We start from the raw sequence: 21,776 nt of genomic DNA, 5'->3' as shown, positions 1-21,776 counted from the left end.
TCCTTAATAAGTGCAGTGTGGAGGTTAATGAAAAGGCTTACCTATCACTTTATTCTTCTTTCCGTTTTTTATAGGTGTACAAAGCAAACTTCTAATGCACTGCTGGTTTACGTTCCCTGTGTTTTCATTCTAAACAAAAACAAAACCAAAAAAAACAGCTAAAAATCATGAAAAAATGGGTTGGCCCACTGGATGCTATCATATAAACTATACTGGACTTGTGAAACCATTAATGTATCTGTTTTTTATTAGCTGGAGTGATAGAGTGTAGAAAATGTACAAATTATAATGAAGTTCACGTAGATGCAATACAAAGCAAGTAATCTTTACATTATTAAAAACGATAAATATCCTATATTTCCTTTTTCCCATTTGAAACTTTCCAATCAGCTTACAGTAATACGAAGCAAAATATTTATTCAGGTGCCTACGCCATTCCACCTGGTGGCACGTGTATCCAGGAACTTAAGAGGGGCGGGGCCCAAGGCATCACACCATGGGGACAGGTGTGTTACCAGCTAGCCCCTCTCTAGCACACCCACCCCACTACTTCTACTGCTCACACTGCTGACGTTCTAAAATGCCGCCCAGGTATGCAAATAACAAAGTCAGGCAGCTGCCTCAAAGTGCAACGCTTTCCGGAAATGAGAGAAAATACTAGAATTCAAAGTTTTCAACGTCTGAGAAACTGATCTTTGTAGGTTTGCTGTCAAGGAAAACAGATCTTTATTTTTCACAGGCTATTCAGTGTGTTCGATCACCAATTACTAAGTTCGAGCCATGTGGAATTTACTTTTCGAGAATAAACTCAAGAATTCTAGCAACACTAAGGGGTGTCATTGACATGAAGTAGGTAATAGTTAAACTACCTCGAAATTAGTTTATGATAATTCATTAGTACATGTTAACAAAACTGAAGAAAGTACACAGAAAAATACTCAAGTGTTGTTATAAGCTATTTGATTCTCCTTCATCAGATCAGGGAAAGGACAGACCACTCCTAGACAGGCAATTCTAGGGCCAGCCTTTCAACTGCAGTCACTCACTGCAAGTACAGACCTGATGGCAAAACAGCCTTCGAGCTCCCAGTTTAAATCGGGTTACTTACTGTCCAGGGAAATCTTTTGTCCTTACTGACATCTGGGACATTGAGTGGCACCATAGTATTTTTGACATACTGAGCATACATGTAATTGATTTTGTTTGCATCACGTTCCCTGTGGAAATAATGGATATGAGCTCTTTCTGTGCATTAAAAAAACACGGGCAAAGCAGAGTTAAATGGTTATAAGAGAAAAACACCAGTCTTAAAATTACAGGACAAAGTGTATACCTTAATTGTAAAATTCAGTAACTACCACAAGTATGGTAGTTACTATAATTGACATGTTTAGAAAAGACAAAGACCCACAATTTTACAATGACCTAAAACAAGTTTTAAAATGTCTTCGGTAATCTCATTGCCATTGTTAATGGGCATGCGGATTTTTGTGCCATTTAATGAAAAATCCATATGAATTTTCTCCCACATCTTATTTTTCATCTGATTATAGAATACTAAGGACCAGTGCCTGTTTTACTTCCTCAATTATTTACTTTATCTAGCCATCCCAATAATCTTTTCCACATTTCAATCCAAGGAAAAAAAGCAAGCACGCCTAGAAGAATGTTATTAAGCTCTTCTCAATTCTTTTTTCTGCTTTGAGGTCTTCCATAATACTTTGTAAATCAAAAATTCATCGTCTTCAAAAAACCTTTTTGAACTGACATTTCCCCCAGTTTTCTTCCAATTTCTTGCTTAATAGGTTGAACATAAAAGATTAACCTGTTGTAGAGGGTACGTAATTCAGTGCCAGTGCTGGAGTTGGGAAAACAAGATACAACATGTGTTTTCATCAGGAAACTTCATATGTTCCTGGGTGATAGGGATGAATTCGGCCAGGTTATGGAAATTTACTCCAACTTTAAGGATCTGCCTATCTTAGTTTTAACATCACTACCTAAAGAAACAGGGAAACCAAACAGTGGGAGGCATTGCAGAATGAAATGTACGCCTCAGGAAAAAATGGCCACTTGTTCCAAGTTCTCAAAGTTCTAAGAGTTCCCCTATCTTCTGTCCTCTCCACACTGCTTCTTGGACAGTGGTTTCAAATCCTGTCCTTGAGTGTCAGTGATCCCACAGAGATGCTTAAGGTCTGGCCCCATTCCTAGGCAAGACATGTTAGTCTCTCCTTTCTCTGCTGTACATTTTGCCTTAAGTGTCATTTGCTCACATCAGGTACTGACCACATGTCGGTTATTACGTATAAGTGAAAAAGCATGGAAACGCAGATCACAGACTCTCTTGGGCTCCTATTTCATTTGTATTATCTGGGTGGAATCCCAAGAAAAGGTTGTGTGGTAAGTGCAGTATTTAGGTTGATAAAACAATTTTTAAAACTACAAATATTTCACAGATAGCATAGTCTCGGGAAAGGAAAATAAGCTTTAGTAAAGACAAGAAAAATGCAAGGGTGGTTATGTGAGAAAGAGGTACATTGGGGAGGATATCTTAGTCCAAATCTTTTTAAAATGATAATAATACTATTAATGATTTTCATCATTGTATTAACAGTGGGAGCCGATGAAACCCACAATAGTTAAGCTACTTGCCAGAGAGGATAAAATCAGACCTAGAGGTGTCGACACCGAGAAGGAAGAATACTAAAGTTACTTTTAAATCAACAGAAACCTAATTCTTTTTTTTAATTCCCTGAAATTTTTCAGTTTTCCTAATGGTTGCTTTAGTGAAAAATGAGAATTAGATTTATTAAGTTACACGATACCATTTACTTCTTACTCTGTGAGGAATGCTGATCAAGTCTTAGTTCCCACGCTCAATAAATACAGATTGGGCACCTGCTCCGTCAAGGGCACCCCTGGCATCACACAGGAGACAGTCATATCGGTCAGTGGCTGTCACAGGAGCTCACAGAAGGCTGTGACAGGACAATGACACACATTCAGGAAGAGTCTGCCGCAGAGGCTGCCAGCTGCCCCTCCAGGACTCCCTTCCTCTTCCTCTGGACACTCGGCCCCAGAATGAAGGATGTGCATAGCTCAGCCGCCCTGGAGCTCGGTGTTGCCACGTGCGTAAATTCTAGTCCATTAGGACGTAAGAGGACATGTGACTGCTTCTAGAAACCGCACCACAAACACAGCTGGTGCATGCTCTCTGCCCCTTCTTTCACTGCCCTCTACCTACTCTTTGAAACACAGACAAGATGGCTGGAGCTGCACGCCTGACCCCAAAGAGAAGGGCAGCACCCTGGAGATTCAGAAGAGAACCCCCCAAGGTGCCACGGTCCCCGGGGCGTCTGTAGAGGGCCTGAGCTGCTGACCTCTGGGCTTTCTCAGAGAGAGTAAGAACACTGCATTCTTGCTGAGGCGTCTTTATTTTGGGCGTTTATGATTCACAGTCAAGCTGAACTCAAACTAGGGCAACTGGTAACAATGCAACAGCATGCGTGTGGGGAAGATGGACAGGTAACACCTAAAAGACATTCAGGGATGAAAGGGAGTACATTCTAGGGAGGGAAAACAAAACAAAACAATACAAAAAAGCCCAGCACGAAACATGCTGCTGAAGTGGAAGAGTTCTCTGTGTATTTGGGAACATTAACTGGTTCCAGATTGGTAGGAATAGAGTGGTGGTTGTGCACTGAAGGTGTGAGGCTAGGATAGTAGTGGACGATCTGAAAGTGCCATGCAAGCAGCCTGCACCTCTCTGAGGTCCTACACCAGGAGGCGGACCTGGCCAGTGTCTCCAGCTGCCGTGCGCTGGCGCCCAGGGCCACATCTGCACTGAGGCCGCGCCTCCCACGACTGCTCCTGGACAGACTGACCACAGCTGGAAAACTAAAGTCGGCCCCTCCTGGGAGACCCAGGATTCTTCTGACAGGAGACTCTGGCTAGAGGCCTTCCAGCAGCCTTGCCAAACTTTTCTTACAACTGCCAGCTGTTGCAGATGCTTCCATCAAACCCTCCCTCTTTCCATCCCTTCTCCCTCCTGCTGGGTCAGGGTTGTGCAGGGTCTGATGGCTCTCCTAGCCTCTCCCAGCTCCTTCCCCCTTGATTCTCACAGGGGGTTTCCCCTCATAAATGTCCCGCACATTTAATCCAGCCTTAGCATCTGCTTCTTGGAGGAGCCGGGCTAACTCAGATGTCTCAGGCTTTCTGCACAGTGGCTATCAGATCAGTGGAGTTGTATAAAGAGTGCATCCTTGGGAAGACAGTTGGGGACATGGAGGCAGGACACACTGAGAAATCTGTGTTTAGCACTAATGGGAACCACCGCAGGCTATAGCAACCAAAGACAAAAACACATTGAAGAGACAGAAATAACAGCTAATACAGAGTACTTACCATGTGTTGGAAATTTTCTGAAGTGTTTTATGTGCATTATCTCGTTTAGTCCTTACTATGATCCTGCTATCGGTATCCCCATTTTACAGATGAAGAAACTGAGGCTTCCAGAGGTTACATAATTTATACAAAGCCCTACAGCTAGTAAGTTGTGGAAGTTAACTTTAAATACAATTATTCTGATTTCAGAGTCTATTCTCTTCTACCCTGTATCCACAGTTTTTTAAAGTAGTAAAAACCCTTTCATTACTTTTTATAGTAGTAAGCACTACTGTATCTAACTATAATTATGTTTTCTAATATAATAATAATCACCGAGTACTAACTAGTACATATATGTGCATATTCCAAGAAAGTGAGTTTAGAGGACTGATTCTATGTATTGGTCATATTCACATAAAATTAACGAATAGGGAATTATAGAACTAAAATATCTATTTCTTAAAACTTAGAGCTAATATAAACTAGACATACTCATGTTTCCTTCTGGCTGGGTGGGTGTTTGAATTGAAGCCCACAAACTGAAACCTCCGGCCATCTGGAAATGAGCTTCCCTCCAGAAATTCTCGGCGACCCAACTCCCAACAGCTTACTGTCCTTTCTCCCATCTTTGTAAATACAAAAATACTGTCCTTTGTATTTTTTACAAAGGCTAAGTTTAAAATGTTTTGCTGACGTAAGGCATTAGTGTTGAACAAGTTTTGTTACTGTAAAATCATTTAATGAATCAGTTAAAATGATCCAAGAAAATTAGTCTCTTTTAAGATAACCACACTGACCTAGTTAGCCTTTGTAAAAAATAATTTTTATACTAAGACTATTTTGAAATGACTAAAGAAATAAGTGAAAAGGTACCTCTATTTGTCCTACAGAGAGGGAATGTAGTATTCATCAGAAACAAATCAAATAATAGTAAAAAATTAAATATATAGTAAAAGACTTTGCTTTAAAAAAAAAAAAGCATATTCACCAGTAGGGGTCACTATTACACTAAGTCACTGGGCTTGTTCAGCTAAAAGGAATTAGAGGACCAGGCTGAATTAATAATAAAGATTAAACGTAATTACAGGGACATGCTGCTGCACAAATATTCAAAGGTAAATGTAAATATTTCATTATTTTATACATTTAACATGCATTATCATAATGATTTTCCCATTGTCCCATAGATAAATATAAATTCATAAATATAGATGTATACATTTATATTTTATATTTGTATATACATAGAAATTCATTATTTATGCAAGGTAAAAAGTACAATAATCAAATATTTACAGGTGTCTTATGTAGAAGCTTTCTAAAATGTTCTTTATAAAAAGAAACAAAATGTCATAGCATCATAAAATCAAAATACCGTATTTTGCTGTGTATAATGCGTACTTTTTTGCCCAAATTCTTGAGGGAAAAATAAGGATGTGCATTATACAGGGGTAGTACAAATTCCATATCTATATAAATATTTTTAATTCTTTTATTTATACTTATGAGTTAAAAGTGTAACTCTAGAAATCAATAACGATATCCATATGCAAAATAATACCCTGGAATATGATAATCGGTTTTCTTGAACTTATTACAAACTTGCAACGATGAAGAGCTCTTGGCCTTGTATGAAGCCTAAATATTGTAAATTTGTTACCGGTACATAAAATGTCTTGTACCTTGTGTCTGTTCTTGTGTCTTGTAATTATTTGTTACATAAAATTTCTTGTACCGTAATATGTTAAAAAAATAAATGTTAAAATTTCTTTATAATACAAAAAACAAGTACCTAAATGTAAACAAATAAAAATTTGAATTAAAAAATTAAAATAAAAGATTTTCTTTCCCTGAAAGTTTGGGCTAAAAATGTGGGTGTGCATTACACATGGCAAAATATGATAAAATACATTAATGCTTGTCCTAAGAATAAGAAAGTTCGTAACTGAACTAGGAAGTATAGCCTGATGCCAGCATGTAAGGGGGAGGCATACGCACTCAGCAGGATGTGTGCATATTATCACACATCCAAAAAGCATTTGATACTGACTAAACAGTGTCATATATGCCAGAACACACACACACACACACACACACACACACACACACACACACACACACGGCTCAGGAAAGAACAGACACGGAAATGGGATACGAACCCCAGTTCAGACCAGCAATGCTGAGAGGGAGACGAAGGTCAGCAACTCAGTTATGACCATGTGGACTAAGCTCGTGGGCAGCAGAAGAATCTCTGGTTAGAGACACCTGATTTATCTCCCTGGGCACCCACCCTTCTTCACCCAGGTCAGCAGCAAAGGCCTGTCGGGGGTACCTTCTGAGTCCAGTGAATTCCCATCTGCCCCAAGTTACATCCTGCCCCTCTGCTAATTTCTAAAATTCCTTTAATAGGAGAACCAGCCTTTCATTGTGTCATATTATTACACTAATAGTCTAGAAATAATGAGTTATGATTTAAAAATAATCACTTAAGCAACATAAGTCCCTGTGGTACAGTTGCTCCATTGGGATGGGGGAAGACCTAGGAGGACAGGAAATGTGAGAAAAGATGGCAGGGGAAAAAGAAAGGAAAGGGTCCATTCGAGGGCACAAGATGGCTTCGGCAGGCCTGCACTGACCCACAGGGTCAGCCATTAGGATGGTCAGACCAAAACCAGGCTGTGCAGTCAGTCAGGTGTTATGCTAGGCAGTTCTGCTTTATATGATCTGCAGACATGACTTTTGTTCCATTTTGCTTCCAACTTTTTATTACAGGCATTTTCTTCCAATTTTTTATGATGAACATTTTGAAATACAAAAAAAGTTGAAAGTACAATGAATGTCTTACGCCTAGATTCAACAATTTTTAATATTTTGCCACATTTGCTTTATGTATTGATGTATGTTGGGATATATTTATTTAAATATATTAAATTTAGCTATATTTGCTTATTTGTCTTTGGCTGAACCAAGTTAAAGTGAGGTGCAGACATCATAACACTTCATCCTTAAATATGTCAGCATGAATCCCCTAAAAATAATAACATTTTCCTGCTAACCACAATTATCTTTCTAATTCCAAAGAAAAAGTAACGATAACTCCCCATCACCAGCTAGTAGTTGGTCCACATACAAATTTCCCATGGTCCACAAACATGTCTGATGGGGATCTAAGCAGGGTTCCCGCACAGCCTCTGGCTGTTAGGTCCAAGAACTCAGTCACACGGACTTTTCAACGAGACCAGCCCAGTTATCTCATAGAATGTTCTGTAGTCTAGATTTGCACAAAGGTTATTTTTAAAGCATGACCACCAAATGCTTAGTTACTGAGAACTGTACTCATGTGACTTTGTTCACTACACCAAAGAATTCTCAGATAGGTCAAGTGTAGTGAAATATATCTGGAAATTTAATGTCAAAAAGTAAAGTTAAGATAATGTTTTATTTCCATGATCATATGAGGCTTTCAGATATAATATCAATAAGTAGTGGTAAAATAATTTGAAAGAAATAAACAATGCATAATGTGCCCAAGAATTTCCAATGCTTTAGCCTGGCAGACTTATATTCCTTAGAATATCCTGTCACTTATCCAAACGACACCAGTTTTTGCTAAGGGTGAAAAGGAAATATGAGAAAGAACATTTGGTAGTTTACTCTAAATCCTTTGCAAATTTTTCAGAAACCACATATAAAACTGGGGCAATGACATCTACAACCTCCACCATATAAATACTTTCTATTGTTTCTGAGTGACAATTAACAAAAATGTGATTACAAACTTAAAAGCTATGAAAAACATGAGAAAGAAATGAATTACAAAAGAAGTCTGATCTGACTCTAGTCCTGGGGTGCATTCCCATGCTGATTCTATAGCAGAACAGACGCATAGAAAAGTGTGTTCAGAAGCCTGTTAAATTTCCCGTGAGGCTCCAACATGCAATGAAAAAACAGAACTGAAATACAGTTCTTCTGACACCATTCATTCTATGAAATAATTCCCTAATAGGTCAACGGTAGTGGGGGAAAAAAAATGAAACTTTTAAACATCAAACAGTAAAGTATTTTCATAAACAAAATTATTTGTGGAGAAAAAATAGGGGGAGAAATGTGGGGAAAGAATTTAGCCAGTATTATATACTTGCGAATAAAGACAGAGATTAAGTCATTTTACCTTGTAAAAGTATCTGATGATTTTTCTAATTCATCACACTCCATGTGAAACACACTAGAAAAGGAATCCTGAAAATAGAGCGACAACACAGACTGAGAAATGCCTGACAAGGTAATAAAAACTATCTAGATACGGACATACATGTGTAAAGAATGACTGACCCACTAATAGTTATATATTTTTTTAATTTACTCTCAGACTGAACTGAACCAAATACTTACTTTATGACATCCCATTATTAAAAGTCACGTTCCTGTAGTTTCTGATCTCCACTTGTAAGAAATTTATTTGAGTACTATTTTTTTCTACCAGGTGTTGATAAATATGTTAGCTTCAAAATTTCTCTGTACTTAGTCAAAATCCTCGAGTTTTTGCATCTGGGCATATATTGATTGTTGTTGTTAGATCCCAGATAAAGAATATCTTTTTAAAAAGACATATCATCCAATGTTTTATGAGATCATTAAAATAATTGTAAAGATTTTAGCTACATAGGGAAATACTTTTGAAGTTATATTAAAAAACAGAATACATATTCACAACCAAACTATATTTACACCTAATAAAAACTGGAAGGAAACACAGAAATATTAGTTTACGTTGGGGAAATAAATGCTGAGTACATTTTTTTTCTTGGTTAGCTTTCGATTTTTGGTAGTGTTGTTGAAATATTTTTAATAAACAAATAACTGTAATATACACAAACATCAAGTCACTTAATTCATTTTCTAAACCCAGCAACTAACTTGTTAAAAAGTGAGCAAAATGTACTAATGGGCATTTTGCTGGGCTATACTTCCAAGCACCACTGGTCCAAATCAATTGCTGCCATGATAAGTAGTAACCGGTAGAAGCGTGAGCTGAATGTTAGTTAATTAAAGCGGTATTTAAGTTGCCAAAATAAGGAATGCCTGATGTACAACTTTCAAAAATTAAATAAAGAGCAGGTCACAGAGGAAACAGGATAAATTGACATACTGCATTCGTGAGTTCTGACCTGAACTTTAAGAGGATGGCTGCTATCTTGTAACCATTTCTATACTAAAGATTGTATAACTGATTGAAAATATGAAGTAATATCTATGAGAATACTGATTATCTTATAGTATAGTGAGTTCTCGTTTATTAATATCCTGTTAATAAGAATTACGCACGCCCACATACAAAATGATTCAGATAATGTTGGGTCATACAGTGCTGTCTTACTATCCAAAACAGTTAAAACATTTTAATATAAAAATTAAATATCTTTTATTCTACTTCCCTCCCAAAATAAATCAATTCAGATATCATCATATATGGATTGTAGCTAACCTATACAAGTGGTAACTCCCATTCTTTCCTATCGACCCACAATGAAGAGCATATTCTCAGGGTCTAAAGGAAAAAGAAAGCGAACATTACATAAAAAAGAAACATCCCAAAAGCAGTGGTTCACAGGCTGAGAAGAGAAAGAAACTGCATAAAGGAAAACTGCCTTTGGCTAGAGGTCCTAATTCTAATGGCAAACTCAGTTGTCCCGTCTAGAAGTAACCAGCATTCGATGAGCACAGTCTTTCCACACACATCTGTTTTCCATACATTACAAATCAGTGGCTTGAAAGGTACCAGTTAGAACACTTCAGTGGTTTTCCATTGTTGGTAAAAGATTAGGGACTTACAGGCGCACCTTCAATAACCTCTCCTCTACTGGGCCATGCCTTTTGGTTTTTAAACAATTTCCAGTAAAAGAAAATTTTATACCCAACCCATTCAGGATGGGAGAATCTCCCTGTCCACAGCAGCCAGGGCACCACTATTCCTGACCATGGAGAGTCAGCACTGTGATCATAATGCATTTCGCCATCCAGGGAGTGGAGCCACTGACCAAAGCGGCACACAGAAATTCCCGTGGTGACTGCGTAGAGGAGGGACGCAAAGGTGAAAGGGTGCGTGAAGGCAGCCTCCAACCTCACCTCTACCCCTCTTCAGCCACAACAGCTCACACTGCCATTGGCTTTGCGTAAACACCACATACAGTCAGGTTCAAGGGAAGGTTCTGAGGCTAACATGGGTTTAAAAGCAGTGCTTTAAGGGATATAAGTGTCCATCTAAAAATAAAAAAGTCATACTCTGTACTCACGGAGCAATCTTCATCCACTATGAAAATGGTGCATTTCTGCACCTGCATGAAGGAGATAATAGTGGCAGCTATTTTCTTTAGAATTACTTCTAGTGATTGTTGTTCTTCAAAAATTAAGCTAGCAAGGTCCAGCAGCACCTAGACGAGAAACAAGAGCTTATTACTTAGTAATTGCTTGTGATTATTAACATGACACAATGATTTATATGGATTATAAGTTCTATATATATGCACACAACCAAGTTTGCATTCAAGTATTAAATGTGTAAGTCTCTGTTTACCAACAAAACTTCCCTATTAAGTACTAGCGCAGTTAATACAGCGGTTACAATCACAGACTCAACTCAGAGTCATCAGACTTTAATCCTGACTTCTTTTCCTGCTAGCCTTGTGATCTAGGGCAACTTTCTTGAAAATGGGGATGATTTTGGCAGTACCAAAATCATAGGAATGTTGTAAGAACTAAACAAGTTAACACTTATAAGGCATTGTGAACAGTATCTGATACATAAATCACACTGTTTATAAATAATACATGTTTATCAACATTTATCAACATTATCAACATTTTGACAGAGCACAGTAAATACTGTTCAAAGTGAACAAAGTTTTCAGAGTTCTATTTGTGTTTTTCCTGGTAATTTCTCTTTCCTTTGAATTCCATAAAATTTCTTCTAATCTCACAAAGTATTTGTGTGATGAGGGGAGAGAAAAGGTATTACAGAAAACTTGTTGGAGGTGATATTATCCTAGCTGAGGCCTGAAAGATGAGTAGGAATCATTCTGCTGATATGGATAAGGAAAATATCTCAGTCAAAAATAACTGAATTGAGAGACAGTAACATATTACACGTTTTGATCAAGTTTTATGAGAATATAGAGTGTAAAGAGGAGAACTGGGGAGATGAGATTGCAGAGTTAAGTAGAGAGGAAACACCAAAAGCCCTGTATGTCTCTTGAAGCAGTTTGGATGGTGATCAATTGCAGGGAGGAAGTGACAAGATCACAGCTGTGTTCATAAAAATGAGGATTGGATTAATGGGTGGCAATAATAGAGTGTGGAAACAGATAGGAAAATAATGCAGTTGAAGGTAATGGAAGGTCCAATGTCTTACTAACACAAGTTCTAAAAGGAGAAAATGAGAGAGCAAGAGAGACGAATTATCAAAGAAATAACAAAAAAAGTTTAAATAAAACTGAAGGGCTTAAGCCTCCAGACTGAAAGGGATGACCAGGTAACAGGATGAGGAAGGAAAGAAAGAAAGAAAAAGTCATATTGTGAAATTAAGTTACAAAAGCAAAGATAAAGAAATAATCCAAAAAAGCCTACGGACATAAAAAAAAAAAATCTACAAAGAGTGAAGAATCAAAACAACATGGATGCTAGCTGGAAGACAAAGCACTAGCTTTAAAATCTGAGAAACTGATTTCTCAATTTTGAATTTTATACCCAGCCAAACTGGTAGGATGGTACAATAGATATTTTCATACATGCAAGGACTCAAAAGCGACACCAATGTCCTTTCTCAAACAGTTGAGAATGTGCTTTAATAAAACAAACGAGTAAACGAAGACAGAAGGAATTACAGGATCCAGTGGCTAAGCAGAGGAGTCTTTCTAAGAAAGTAATGAAGGCAAGTTCTATGAAGACACATGTGCAGCAGGCACAGGGAGGAATGATTTAACTTGGAAGAGAAAAGTTGGAGAACCTTAGTGTGGAGATCTCCAAGAAAAAGAACTCAACAGAATTTCTAAATACCCAAGAGTCTGGGGGGGGGGGGGAACAACAGCATGAGGCTACACTAGAACAAACAGTTCAGGTAAAATAAAAGAGAATTCAGAAACGTCAAGAAAAACTAATATGAACAACGTTTACACAGTCATGGTACTTATAAACACCTTATTTTAAATTGCAACTTTAGAACTAACTTAGACAAAGCTTAAGAGAAGTTAATCATGGTTGGAGATAACATGTGTGTTCTCAATGTGGGCAATGTAAAAATCCAGATGGGAAAGCAGAGGTAAGGAGTGGTGGATGGGAAGGAGACGTGAGGGATGCTAACATCCTCATCTTTGAAAGCAGGGTATCAAGAGATGAGGTCTCTAGTTGACAGAGCAGGAACTGAAAGTCTTATTTAACCTTATAAATGAACCTATCTAATAACTCAAAACAGTGACAATGATATTGGTAGGATAAGGATAATGCAAGTAAAGGGTATACGTCAAATAAACCCTCACCTGTTAAATTAGTGAATATTGTCTAACAGAGACAAAGAATGGGAAATAGGAAATGGAAGTAACTTTAGAAGAAACAGATAAAATGTTTAGAAACTGAATCTGTACTATTTGCATTTTTAATCATTCACATATATTACTTGGATAAAAATTTACAAGTTTTAAAAAAGAATTTCTGTACCCTCTCTCTAGTAACCAGATTTACCTGATTTCTCTTGTTCTCCAGAAGTGAAGTCTCATAGAGTTGGGCATTATGAAGAACAATACCACAAAATGCCAAGTAAGCAGCAAAGTCCTAGAAAACAGTTAAGACAAGACCAAATAAGAATCGTCTATAAAACTGTCTTGTTATATTGCCTGAAACACAAAAGGCATCCACAAACATTCGCAGTTGATATAAAAAGTAGAAAGCCCAAAGTGTGAATGCTTATTCTGCAAAAAACTAGGAGCTGTATGGGGCACAGCAAGTTATGGGACACAGCAAGTTATGGGCACAGCACGTTATGGGCACAAACTTAGGACACAGCAAGTATGTCCTGAATGTCACAACTATTGGATGACAAGTGTTGACATGGTCTCCTAAAGTCATGCATTAGGTATAAATGAACAAGGAGACAGAGGGGAGGAACTAAGATGCAGGTGTCTTTATATCATTTGAAACTGACATTTGCTTTATGCAAAATTTGGTGTAGTGTCTGAATGACATTAAGACTTGGCTCCATGCTGAGAAGGTATAAATAGTTTATAACTTGTTACTGGAGCAAATAAAGCTTATATGCTTGTTAAGAAAATGTTGGCAATATTTATGTTCCCGTACAAAATTGCAAGCATTAGTTTAAACATGTCCTTTTCAGCAGGATCTATCATTCTCATTACACCACACTTAGGTGATATGCTCACAATTATATTAATTGATTAAAATAAATCTTTGCATGGCATACATTATCCACATTCATGGATTTATTTTGCCAAGAGATGATACGGCCTGCGGATGCAAATCTTTCAAGAGGGTTACATTAATGGATTATAAGCAAATAATGCACGACAAAGCCAAGCTAGAACCATGTCCCCCTCACAAATATTCTCAAGTGTCATTAACAGAATAGGAGACCAGATATTTATTACACTGATTTTAAAGGTACTCGCTATGTTCTGAAGCAATTAAGATGGGGACAAACACAAGTGCCAATACAGCCTATAGCATGGAGACAAAAATGACTCTGTATTGTTTGAATGTCTTCCAAAAGCTCCTACTGATTTTCAGGAGAGTGACATAAATAGCAATGAGCTTGAATAGGAAGAATGCAGTGGGTTCCATGAAATACATATAATTACATTTTCAAGAAGAGCAGTAGTAAAACCTACTGACAGAATGAAGTTTTAAACAGGTTTAAGGGCTTCCTCCCTTAAATGGAAACATGTTGATGTGGTGTGTGGAATGCAGGCCTTTGGAACTGGGTGAGAAGGGTAATAAAACAATGCTGACTGCCATTCTTTCTGACACTGAATTCACATAGTCCAGCCTGAATTCATACCTGTGCCCCATTCTCTGTGTGCAGAGCTTTAAAAACACTCTGAAATTTGCTTCACCAGGAGGCAATTTCAATTTTGAGCTGACCAGGAGTGCTGAACTGGGAGTAGTGCTTTAGGGGTTTTTACTCAAGGTTGAATTTCTTTATAGCAGTGATGAAAGGTAAATGAGCGAGTTTAAAGACCATGTCACTCTTTGTACGGCCCCAACATGCACACGGCCCTGGGGCAGGCGTGGCCCCAACATGCACACGGCCCTCGGGCAGGCGTGGCCCCAACAAGCACACGGCCCTGGGGCCGGCGTGGCTGCACAGTGAGGAGGGAGCTGGGGGTTCTGCTGACTGAATAAATACCACAGGTTCTCCAAAGTCAGGTCAGCACTGTATTTACCATAGGAAAGGGACACTTTTGACCATTTCTGATCACTTTAAACCACAATGTTTTGTGATCAACAATTTCACAATAGCTAATTCTAGAGGTCTATACACTCTACAGAGAAAGTATTTCCCGGAACTGACATAGCATCAAACGCAGGTTTTGGTACCTTTTCATCTTTTTCAGTGAATGTCCCACCATTTCCTGATTTCTTGTTGATGGCCTGGGCTACACCAACGACCTGGTACAAGGAGAGAAAAGTGCTCGATTTATTGACCAAAATTACTGGTATAAATTCACCAAAGTGTGTTTACAAAAGAATTTCTACATGTACTTTAACAATAAGCTACAAAACCAGGGTGGGGGGTGGGGGACACACCCTCAGCGTTTGAAATAGTTCTGCATCGTTTACACTCTATTCCTAATAAGAATTTCAGTGTTCTCAACTTCTTTGGTTCCCAAACTATATTTGATTCTGTGATTTCACGCTGTACTGTGAAAGAAGTTACTGGCAATCACATTTAAGTGAATATTTTTCATGTTTTTTCAATAAAAAAAAAAACACTAATTTTTTTCAACCACATTTCAAATAAAATATATGACAAAGTGAACATTTTATATTGGTTTTAAACATAATATTTCAAACAGGCTAAGTGCTCTTCTACTAAAAATGAAATAGGATCCAGCTGCCAATCACTGATGTTAAAAAGCGGGAGGACCACTAGGGTGAAAATAATTCCTAATGTAGGAACGTAATCCAACTTCTTTTGAAACTTCTGACCTTGGAAATTATTTCACCTTCTAAGTGGGGGGGAGGGTAGCAGAAGAGGGTAAAGAAGGTCAAACATATGGTGATGGAAGGAAAACTGACTCTGAGTGGTGAGCACACAATGTGATATATAGATATGTAATACAGAATTGTACATTTGAAACCTATGTAATTTTACTAACCAATGTCACCCAATAAATTTAATTTTACAAAAAGAAAATTGTTTCACTTTCAACAGACTTATTTTGGGAGAAAGAGGTTTTATTGAAAAATCAAAACAGGAATTAACAGGCTAAGCCTTACTTTAAATGGATCAGAAGATATCTGAAAGATAAATTATATCTTCAGAAGACTGAGCTACACTCTGGGAATATGTCTTAAATTTCCACAAAAGACTTAGCAAGACCTTAAGAACCGTCTTATCTTTCTGCCTGAGGCTGTATTTCACGTACCTGTTTAGTTCCTACTTCAGTTTGAATTATTATCTTAGTCGTATAAACACCTTCAACTTACTTTTGCTTCCTGTTTACTACTTAGAAATCCTACACTTGCCTTCCTTCTGTAATTTAATCTCAGCTGAATAAGCCATTAGCCCCTAAATGGTTCCACTCTAGGAATGTGAAGTCCTTCGCTTTGCGTGGGTGGTTCACCCCTGTTTTCTCAGCTCACTCTCGTCCCTTAGCTCCAAGGAAAGGACATAAAATCCCCCTCTCGGGTAGCAGAACAAGGACGGAGAAATACAAGTACATTCTTGTCTGATGTAGTCGCCCGGTCTTCTCAACACCCTTCCTCCTTGTCCATCACAGAGTCAAGGGATGTTAATTAAAAAAAGCAGAATTAGCCAATTATCCTGTACCTTTTTATTGTCCTTAATTCAACTGTACTTTATTGTTGTATACTCTGTAGCTCTTGCAAATGGTAATAGATTTCTACATGCTCTAATCTCAATACCCAAATGGTTACAAAGGCTTCTAAGGTCAAAATGTCTGGATTGGAGTGAGGCATGCTTACTTGGAGGGCACTCAGTCTGAGACACAGAGGTACCAGCATAGCTCGGTTATTATAAGTGGGCGTTCATCCACTTAACAAATACTGAGGTGCTACTAGGTACTGAGGAGTGAGAAACGCTGGGACAGAGATGACCCTGAAGGAGCTCAGAATCAAGAATGGGAGGCGTGTAGACTCACACGCACAAACGCACACGTAGGACGGCATGGTCAGTTTCATGACACAGGTGCCCACCGACTGCTCAGAGCACAGAAGGGAAGGCCTGAGGGAGGTGAGAGAGATGATGACATTTGTGTTGTATTTGTCTTTAATAAATGATTTTATAAAAGACTTAAAGTTTTAATCTTCATTTTAAGGAAGGTGAGTTTAAAGCAGATAAAGAGACTTTTATGCAAACCTTCCCACATACTTGTACAGTATAGAAAAGTACGTACTTTTCCGATGTGTAGTTTATACCTGGACTGTGTTAGGCAATGCATTAAGCAAGAAATTAAAGAGAAAGTTCCGGCTCACTCAAAAGCAGAAAGGGACAAAAGCGAGCTGCTTATGAAATGGACAGTAATCAAACTGTATTACCATTCCAGTCCATCATGCTATCACCATAAATTGACAGGGAGATGATAGCTTCTTTCCAAGTCTTAAAAGAGGAAAACCAGTCGCACAATGTATTTTCTAGTAAAAGTGACAATGTTGGTTGTTTTTGGTCATTTTATGGGGTCCCTTGCGAGAGAGGGGAAGTTGGTGTGGGCCAGTTAGCTCACGATGGTCCCAGGTGCAGGCCACACATACCCTTCACCAAGTCCGTGCCCTGTGAAGTGAGCTGGGCGGAGGGGAGGGCAGGAGAGCATCGGTCTCCACTGGAGGAGCAGACCCACGGCACGGCCTGCTCCCAGCGGGTCGGCAGCACCCGTCTTCACCTGAACGAGGCTTCGTCGGTCCACACGGGGTGGTCCTGAGAGGGCTCCTCTATTAAAACCTCTCTCCCAGTTTCAACTTCAGTTTCAAACTGTGTGTTTTATACTCGGGAACATTTATAGGGTAAACATTTTTTCTAACTGTGGACTGAAAACTTCTGTCTGGTTAAAAAAACAATGTCACTGAAACCACACTGAGTATGTCATTATTCACAATTTTTAACCAACACAATAGTGTTCACGTCCTTCAATAACTATTTTCTACTTGTACAATTTCTATTTGACTCTTTTCAAACCTGCCTATTCCTCTTCCTTTTTCTTCTGTTCCCTTGAAATCCTAGGGCCCGTTGTCCATCTCTTTGACTGTAAGTCCTGAGCAGGCACTGTTCTCAACAATGTAGTTTTCATCCTTCCTAGTAACTAATTATTTCACCAATAATTTTATAGACTTAGATATTAGAGGTTAATGTGTTTAAAAGATGATTAATTAAATATAACTGATATATTTTTGTAAAAATAGGAAGTTCTTTTAAGAAACTATTAGGCCAGAAAAATATATCAAATACGTGTAAGTGCCTCCACTCCCAGATGGATGATGACATTTTAAAAATAGCACTGGTAAAAACAACAAATGAAAACTGGAGAAAGGTTATAGTGTTTGTCTGAGGTCACGTAAGACAGTAAAGACAAAAAACAAACAAACAACAAAAAAGACTTCAATTCTCCAAATTTCAAGGATCCTAACTAAGCAAAACCAGCACCCTCTGCTCGCTTTGTGTTGATATAAAGTCTTTCTTCTGTCATCGATTGTTCCTTTCAACAAATTAGTTCATTTTCTTCAAGCCAAGAAACTGCTAACCACAGGTTTTTAAATGTCAGTTTTCAAAAACAGCTTTCATGGCAAGTGGATGTCAGACCTCGTATCTGAGAGGCAAAGCCCCTGAAAATGTCAGCTTCCGCAGAAAGCACAATCCTTTCTACCCACTTGCGAGCTACCTGTCGAACCCTCAAACACCAATGCTTTATGTTACTTTCTTTTTTAAGCACCACGGAGCGTCTCTGTTTTCTGTCTTCAGGGCACTTTTCACAGCGTAAATGGATATTATGTCCTCTCAGGGTCCAGAGCTCTTTTCGGTATGTGAAGGGCAGGACTGGACTCTCTCTGGGTGAGCGGTGTGGAATGTGACAGCTGGTCCTTTCAGGGGCAAGTGATGGCGGCCACAGTGAGCAGTTCCATCCTCGGTCAGCAGCTGCCCAGACCCTTAGATCCATCCCATTACGTCCCCCGTTTTCAGTTCCAGGGGCTGCTCTGCATGAGGGCAGAAGCAAGGAGAGAAGGGACAGGCGCTACACATCTTAGGGCCCCTCTCTGCCTGCAGAATGTCTCTGTCATAAGGACGGGATTTCAGGCCACCCGTAACCTGAGCCAAACACCTTACTTCACCAAGAAAATGAGGACTTAATGTATATAGGAGCCAGCGGAGATTTCTCCCCTGCGCTCTCTTCCAGCTTTTCCTGAGCTGAGTCGTCCATTCTGCAACAAATATTGTATTCAACAAGTCCTTATGGAGTGCCTATTACGCCCCAGGCACTGTGCTAGACAGTGAAGACACAGGAGTGAAGACACGCAAACGCCTGTCCTTAGGGATGGACATTCCGGTCAGAGTCAGGCTTGGAACCCACCCCCAGTCAGAGTTAGGCGGTAAGGGTCTGCGCAGCTGCTGACCCCCTTCTCCACCCCATTTTACAGATGAGCAAGCTGAAAGTGAGAGGCCTGACCAACTCAGGCTTTTCACCTCCCCTCCAAATCCTAGGCAATTATCAAATTATGGACACATTCCACGTGGGAGACAAAATAATGGCCCCAAACATGTCCTCATCTTAATCCCTTGAACCTGTGAATATGTCACCTTAAATAGCAAAAGGGACTTTGCAGCTGTGATTAGGTTAGGGATGTGGAGATGGGGAGCTCATCCTGACTCATCTGGGGGGGGGGGCAGTGTCATCACAGATCACAGCCATCCAGAGGAGGGAAAGCGGGAGGCAGGAGACTCAGGTCAGAGGCTGGAAGATGCTATGCTGCAGGGTCTGATGATGGTGGAAGTGGCCACAAGCCACGGGGTGTGGGCAGGCCATAGGAGCTGGAAAAGGAAGAGGATGGGGGTCTTCCCCAGAGAACTACACAGGAGCACAGCCCCGCAACACTGATTTTAGCCCAGTGAGAATGATTTTGGACTCCGAGCTCCAAAACTGTAAGGTAGTATATTTGTGTTGCTTTAAGCCACTAAGTTTTGGTCACTTTTTACAGCAGCAACAAAACACTCATATATCCCATTAGAATTGCTCTTACATTCTGCTGTCCCCTTTTCACTCTTCTATACCCCATATGTGTCTTCTGTTTCACCATCTAAACTCTCACTTTCTTGGAAAGCCCTGACATCTAATTGTTCATCGTTTCCTTGCATTTCAGTCCATCTTTGATGCTTGGGCCAACTCTATCTTCTGGGGACACAGCTTTGCATATACAAGGTGTCTCATTACTCAGAACTGTTTAACGGCTCCATCCGTCCATCCAAAGGACAAAAAGTGAAGCCTGGCTCCCCGCGCCCCACTTGCACTAAGACAGCTTGCGTGGCCTTTGAGTTAGAATACTATGACCTTTGTTCACACTGTTCATTGAAATATTACTTTCCACTTTCTCTAGGGAGGCCGAGTCTCCAAAAAGCTTCCTGCAAACTCCCCTGAAGTCCTGCATGGCAGCCCTACATGTTCTACATCTGACAAGGGGGTCTTTTCATCCTGAACCTCACCCTCTCCTCTCACACCCTGAGTCTCCAGCTGGCTTGTTTCCGGAGGACATAGCTTACACCTTATGCCTCCTGATAGAATCGGCACTTTGCGTTGTTCTGAAGATCTCAACACTAGATAGATTTCTGTTGTCTGTGTTTGTGGGAGTGGCCGAGGGATCAATTTCCTTTTTTTTTTTTAGGGTGATGTACTTACTGGACAATTCACATTTGAGTAAGTTAATAAATCTGCCCATTTTTTCCTCTGCTCTTTCCTTGATAGTATCTGTCCACGTCCGAGAACTTTATGTGGTAGTAAGAAGTCTATGCTCCTAATTAATAAACCGTTAGTTATGGAGATGAAATTGACTGCCTAGAACAACTTTGGGAGAGTAAGAAAGAAAAGGTCTGAGATTGTTTTAATTTTAAAAGCAGGGAAAAGCACCTAGAATAAGAGAGTAAACACCCATGTCTTTGTCATCTAGAACGGGGGGCGGGGAGGTCTTGTTAAAAGGGACAGCTTGCTGGTCCCACCACCAGAGTTCTAGATTCAGTAGATCTGGGCTGGGGCCTGAGGATGGGTTTCACTAAAAGTTCTCAAGTGATGCCAAACGCTGTTGGTCTAGGGACAAAAAACACTTTGAGAACCACTGATCCAAGACGACAAACTGCTAATACTTGATGTTTTTTTTTTTTTTTGTTAAATTAAGATAAAAGAGAATTGGACTTTCTCTTTTCCAGGCCCATTGTATTTCATACCAAATGTTGTTCATTTGAGCCCCAAATGTTCAGGTTGTATGCAATTTTTTGTTGCTATTGCGAACACCCAGTGATCATTTCTGCAGAGGTCTCCCTGCGCACGTGTGCCCCACAGAACACCTCTGTGACGCCGTTAAAGGGATTACAGAAACTTCTAGTTTGCCAGCCATGCATAAGAGTTCCCGTTCACCTCACAGCTAACCCACACCCAGTACTGTCAGGCCTTTTCGTCTGTGTCAATCTGATGGGCACAAACCTGTATCTCACTGTTGCTTTAATTTGCATTTTCTGGATTACTAGAGACAATGCACAGCTTTTTAATTTTTACTGGCTATTTTAGTTTAACTCTTCTGTCTTGCCTATGTGTATATCTTTGCCAATTTTGACCTTTTCGTGTTGCTTTGGGTTGTTTGGCTTTTATTAACATATTTGAGAATCAAGGTTTGGCATTTCCTGAAATGACTGGTAAGACTGATTTTATTCGGTTGTGATCCATTTTATCCATCAGTGTACAAGCACCGCTACACCTACTCTCTCTCTCTCAAGAGTGTGTTGATTGATATTCCAGGATGGGGGACAAGTATAAACACAGGAGAAGTGGATGCTTTTCAGTTTAGTCCCACAGCCTGTGTGGCTAGGAAGAGGCAGCCAAGTGAAGAGAAGCCGCTAGCAAGTTGCAAGATACAAACAGCAGGGCCCTGAAGATAATCGGTATCAGAAA

The 21,776-nt window shown here is 39.4% G+C and overlaps 1 protein-coding gene across 5 annotated transcripts in view; it reads right to left on the bottom strand.

Moving 5' to 3' along the window:
* The window catches only part of PDE5A (phosphodiesterase 5A), a 109,812-nt gene that overhangs the window by 48,573 nt on the left and 39,463 nt on the right, over positions 1-21,776 (bottom strand). For all 5 annotated transcript variants that reach the window (XM_019744515.3, XM_019744519.3, XM_019744520.3 and 2 more), the window contains 6 exons: positions 14,989-15,060; positions 13,120-13,209; positions 10,680-10,817; positions 8,558-8,625; positions 1,109-1,217; positions 42-129 (listed from right to left, as the gene is read on the bottom strand). In XM_019744515.3, coding sequence (XP_019600074.3) covers positions 42-129; positions 1,109-1,217; positions 8,558-8,625; positions 10,680-10,817; positions 13,120-13,209; positions 14,989-15,060 — 565 coding nt within the window. The remainder of the gene's footprint in view (positions 1-41; positions 130-1,108; positions 1,218-8,557; positions 8,626-10,679; positions 10,818-13,119; positions 13,210-14,988; positions 15,061-21,776) is intronic.

This window comes from Rhinolophus sinicus, chromosome 15, assembly GCF_057876585.1.
Source record: "Rhinolophus sinicus isolate RSI-liver-muscle chromosome 15, RSI-T2T, whole genome shotgun sequence".
Taxonomy (NCBI): domain Eukaryota; kingdom Metazoa; phylum Chordata; class Mammalia; order Chiroptera; family Rhinolophidae; genus Rhinolophus; species Rhinolophus sinicus.
This window is presented reverse-complemented; position numbering and strand designations above follow the sequence as displayed.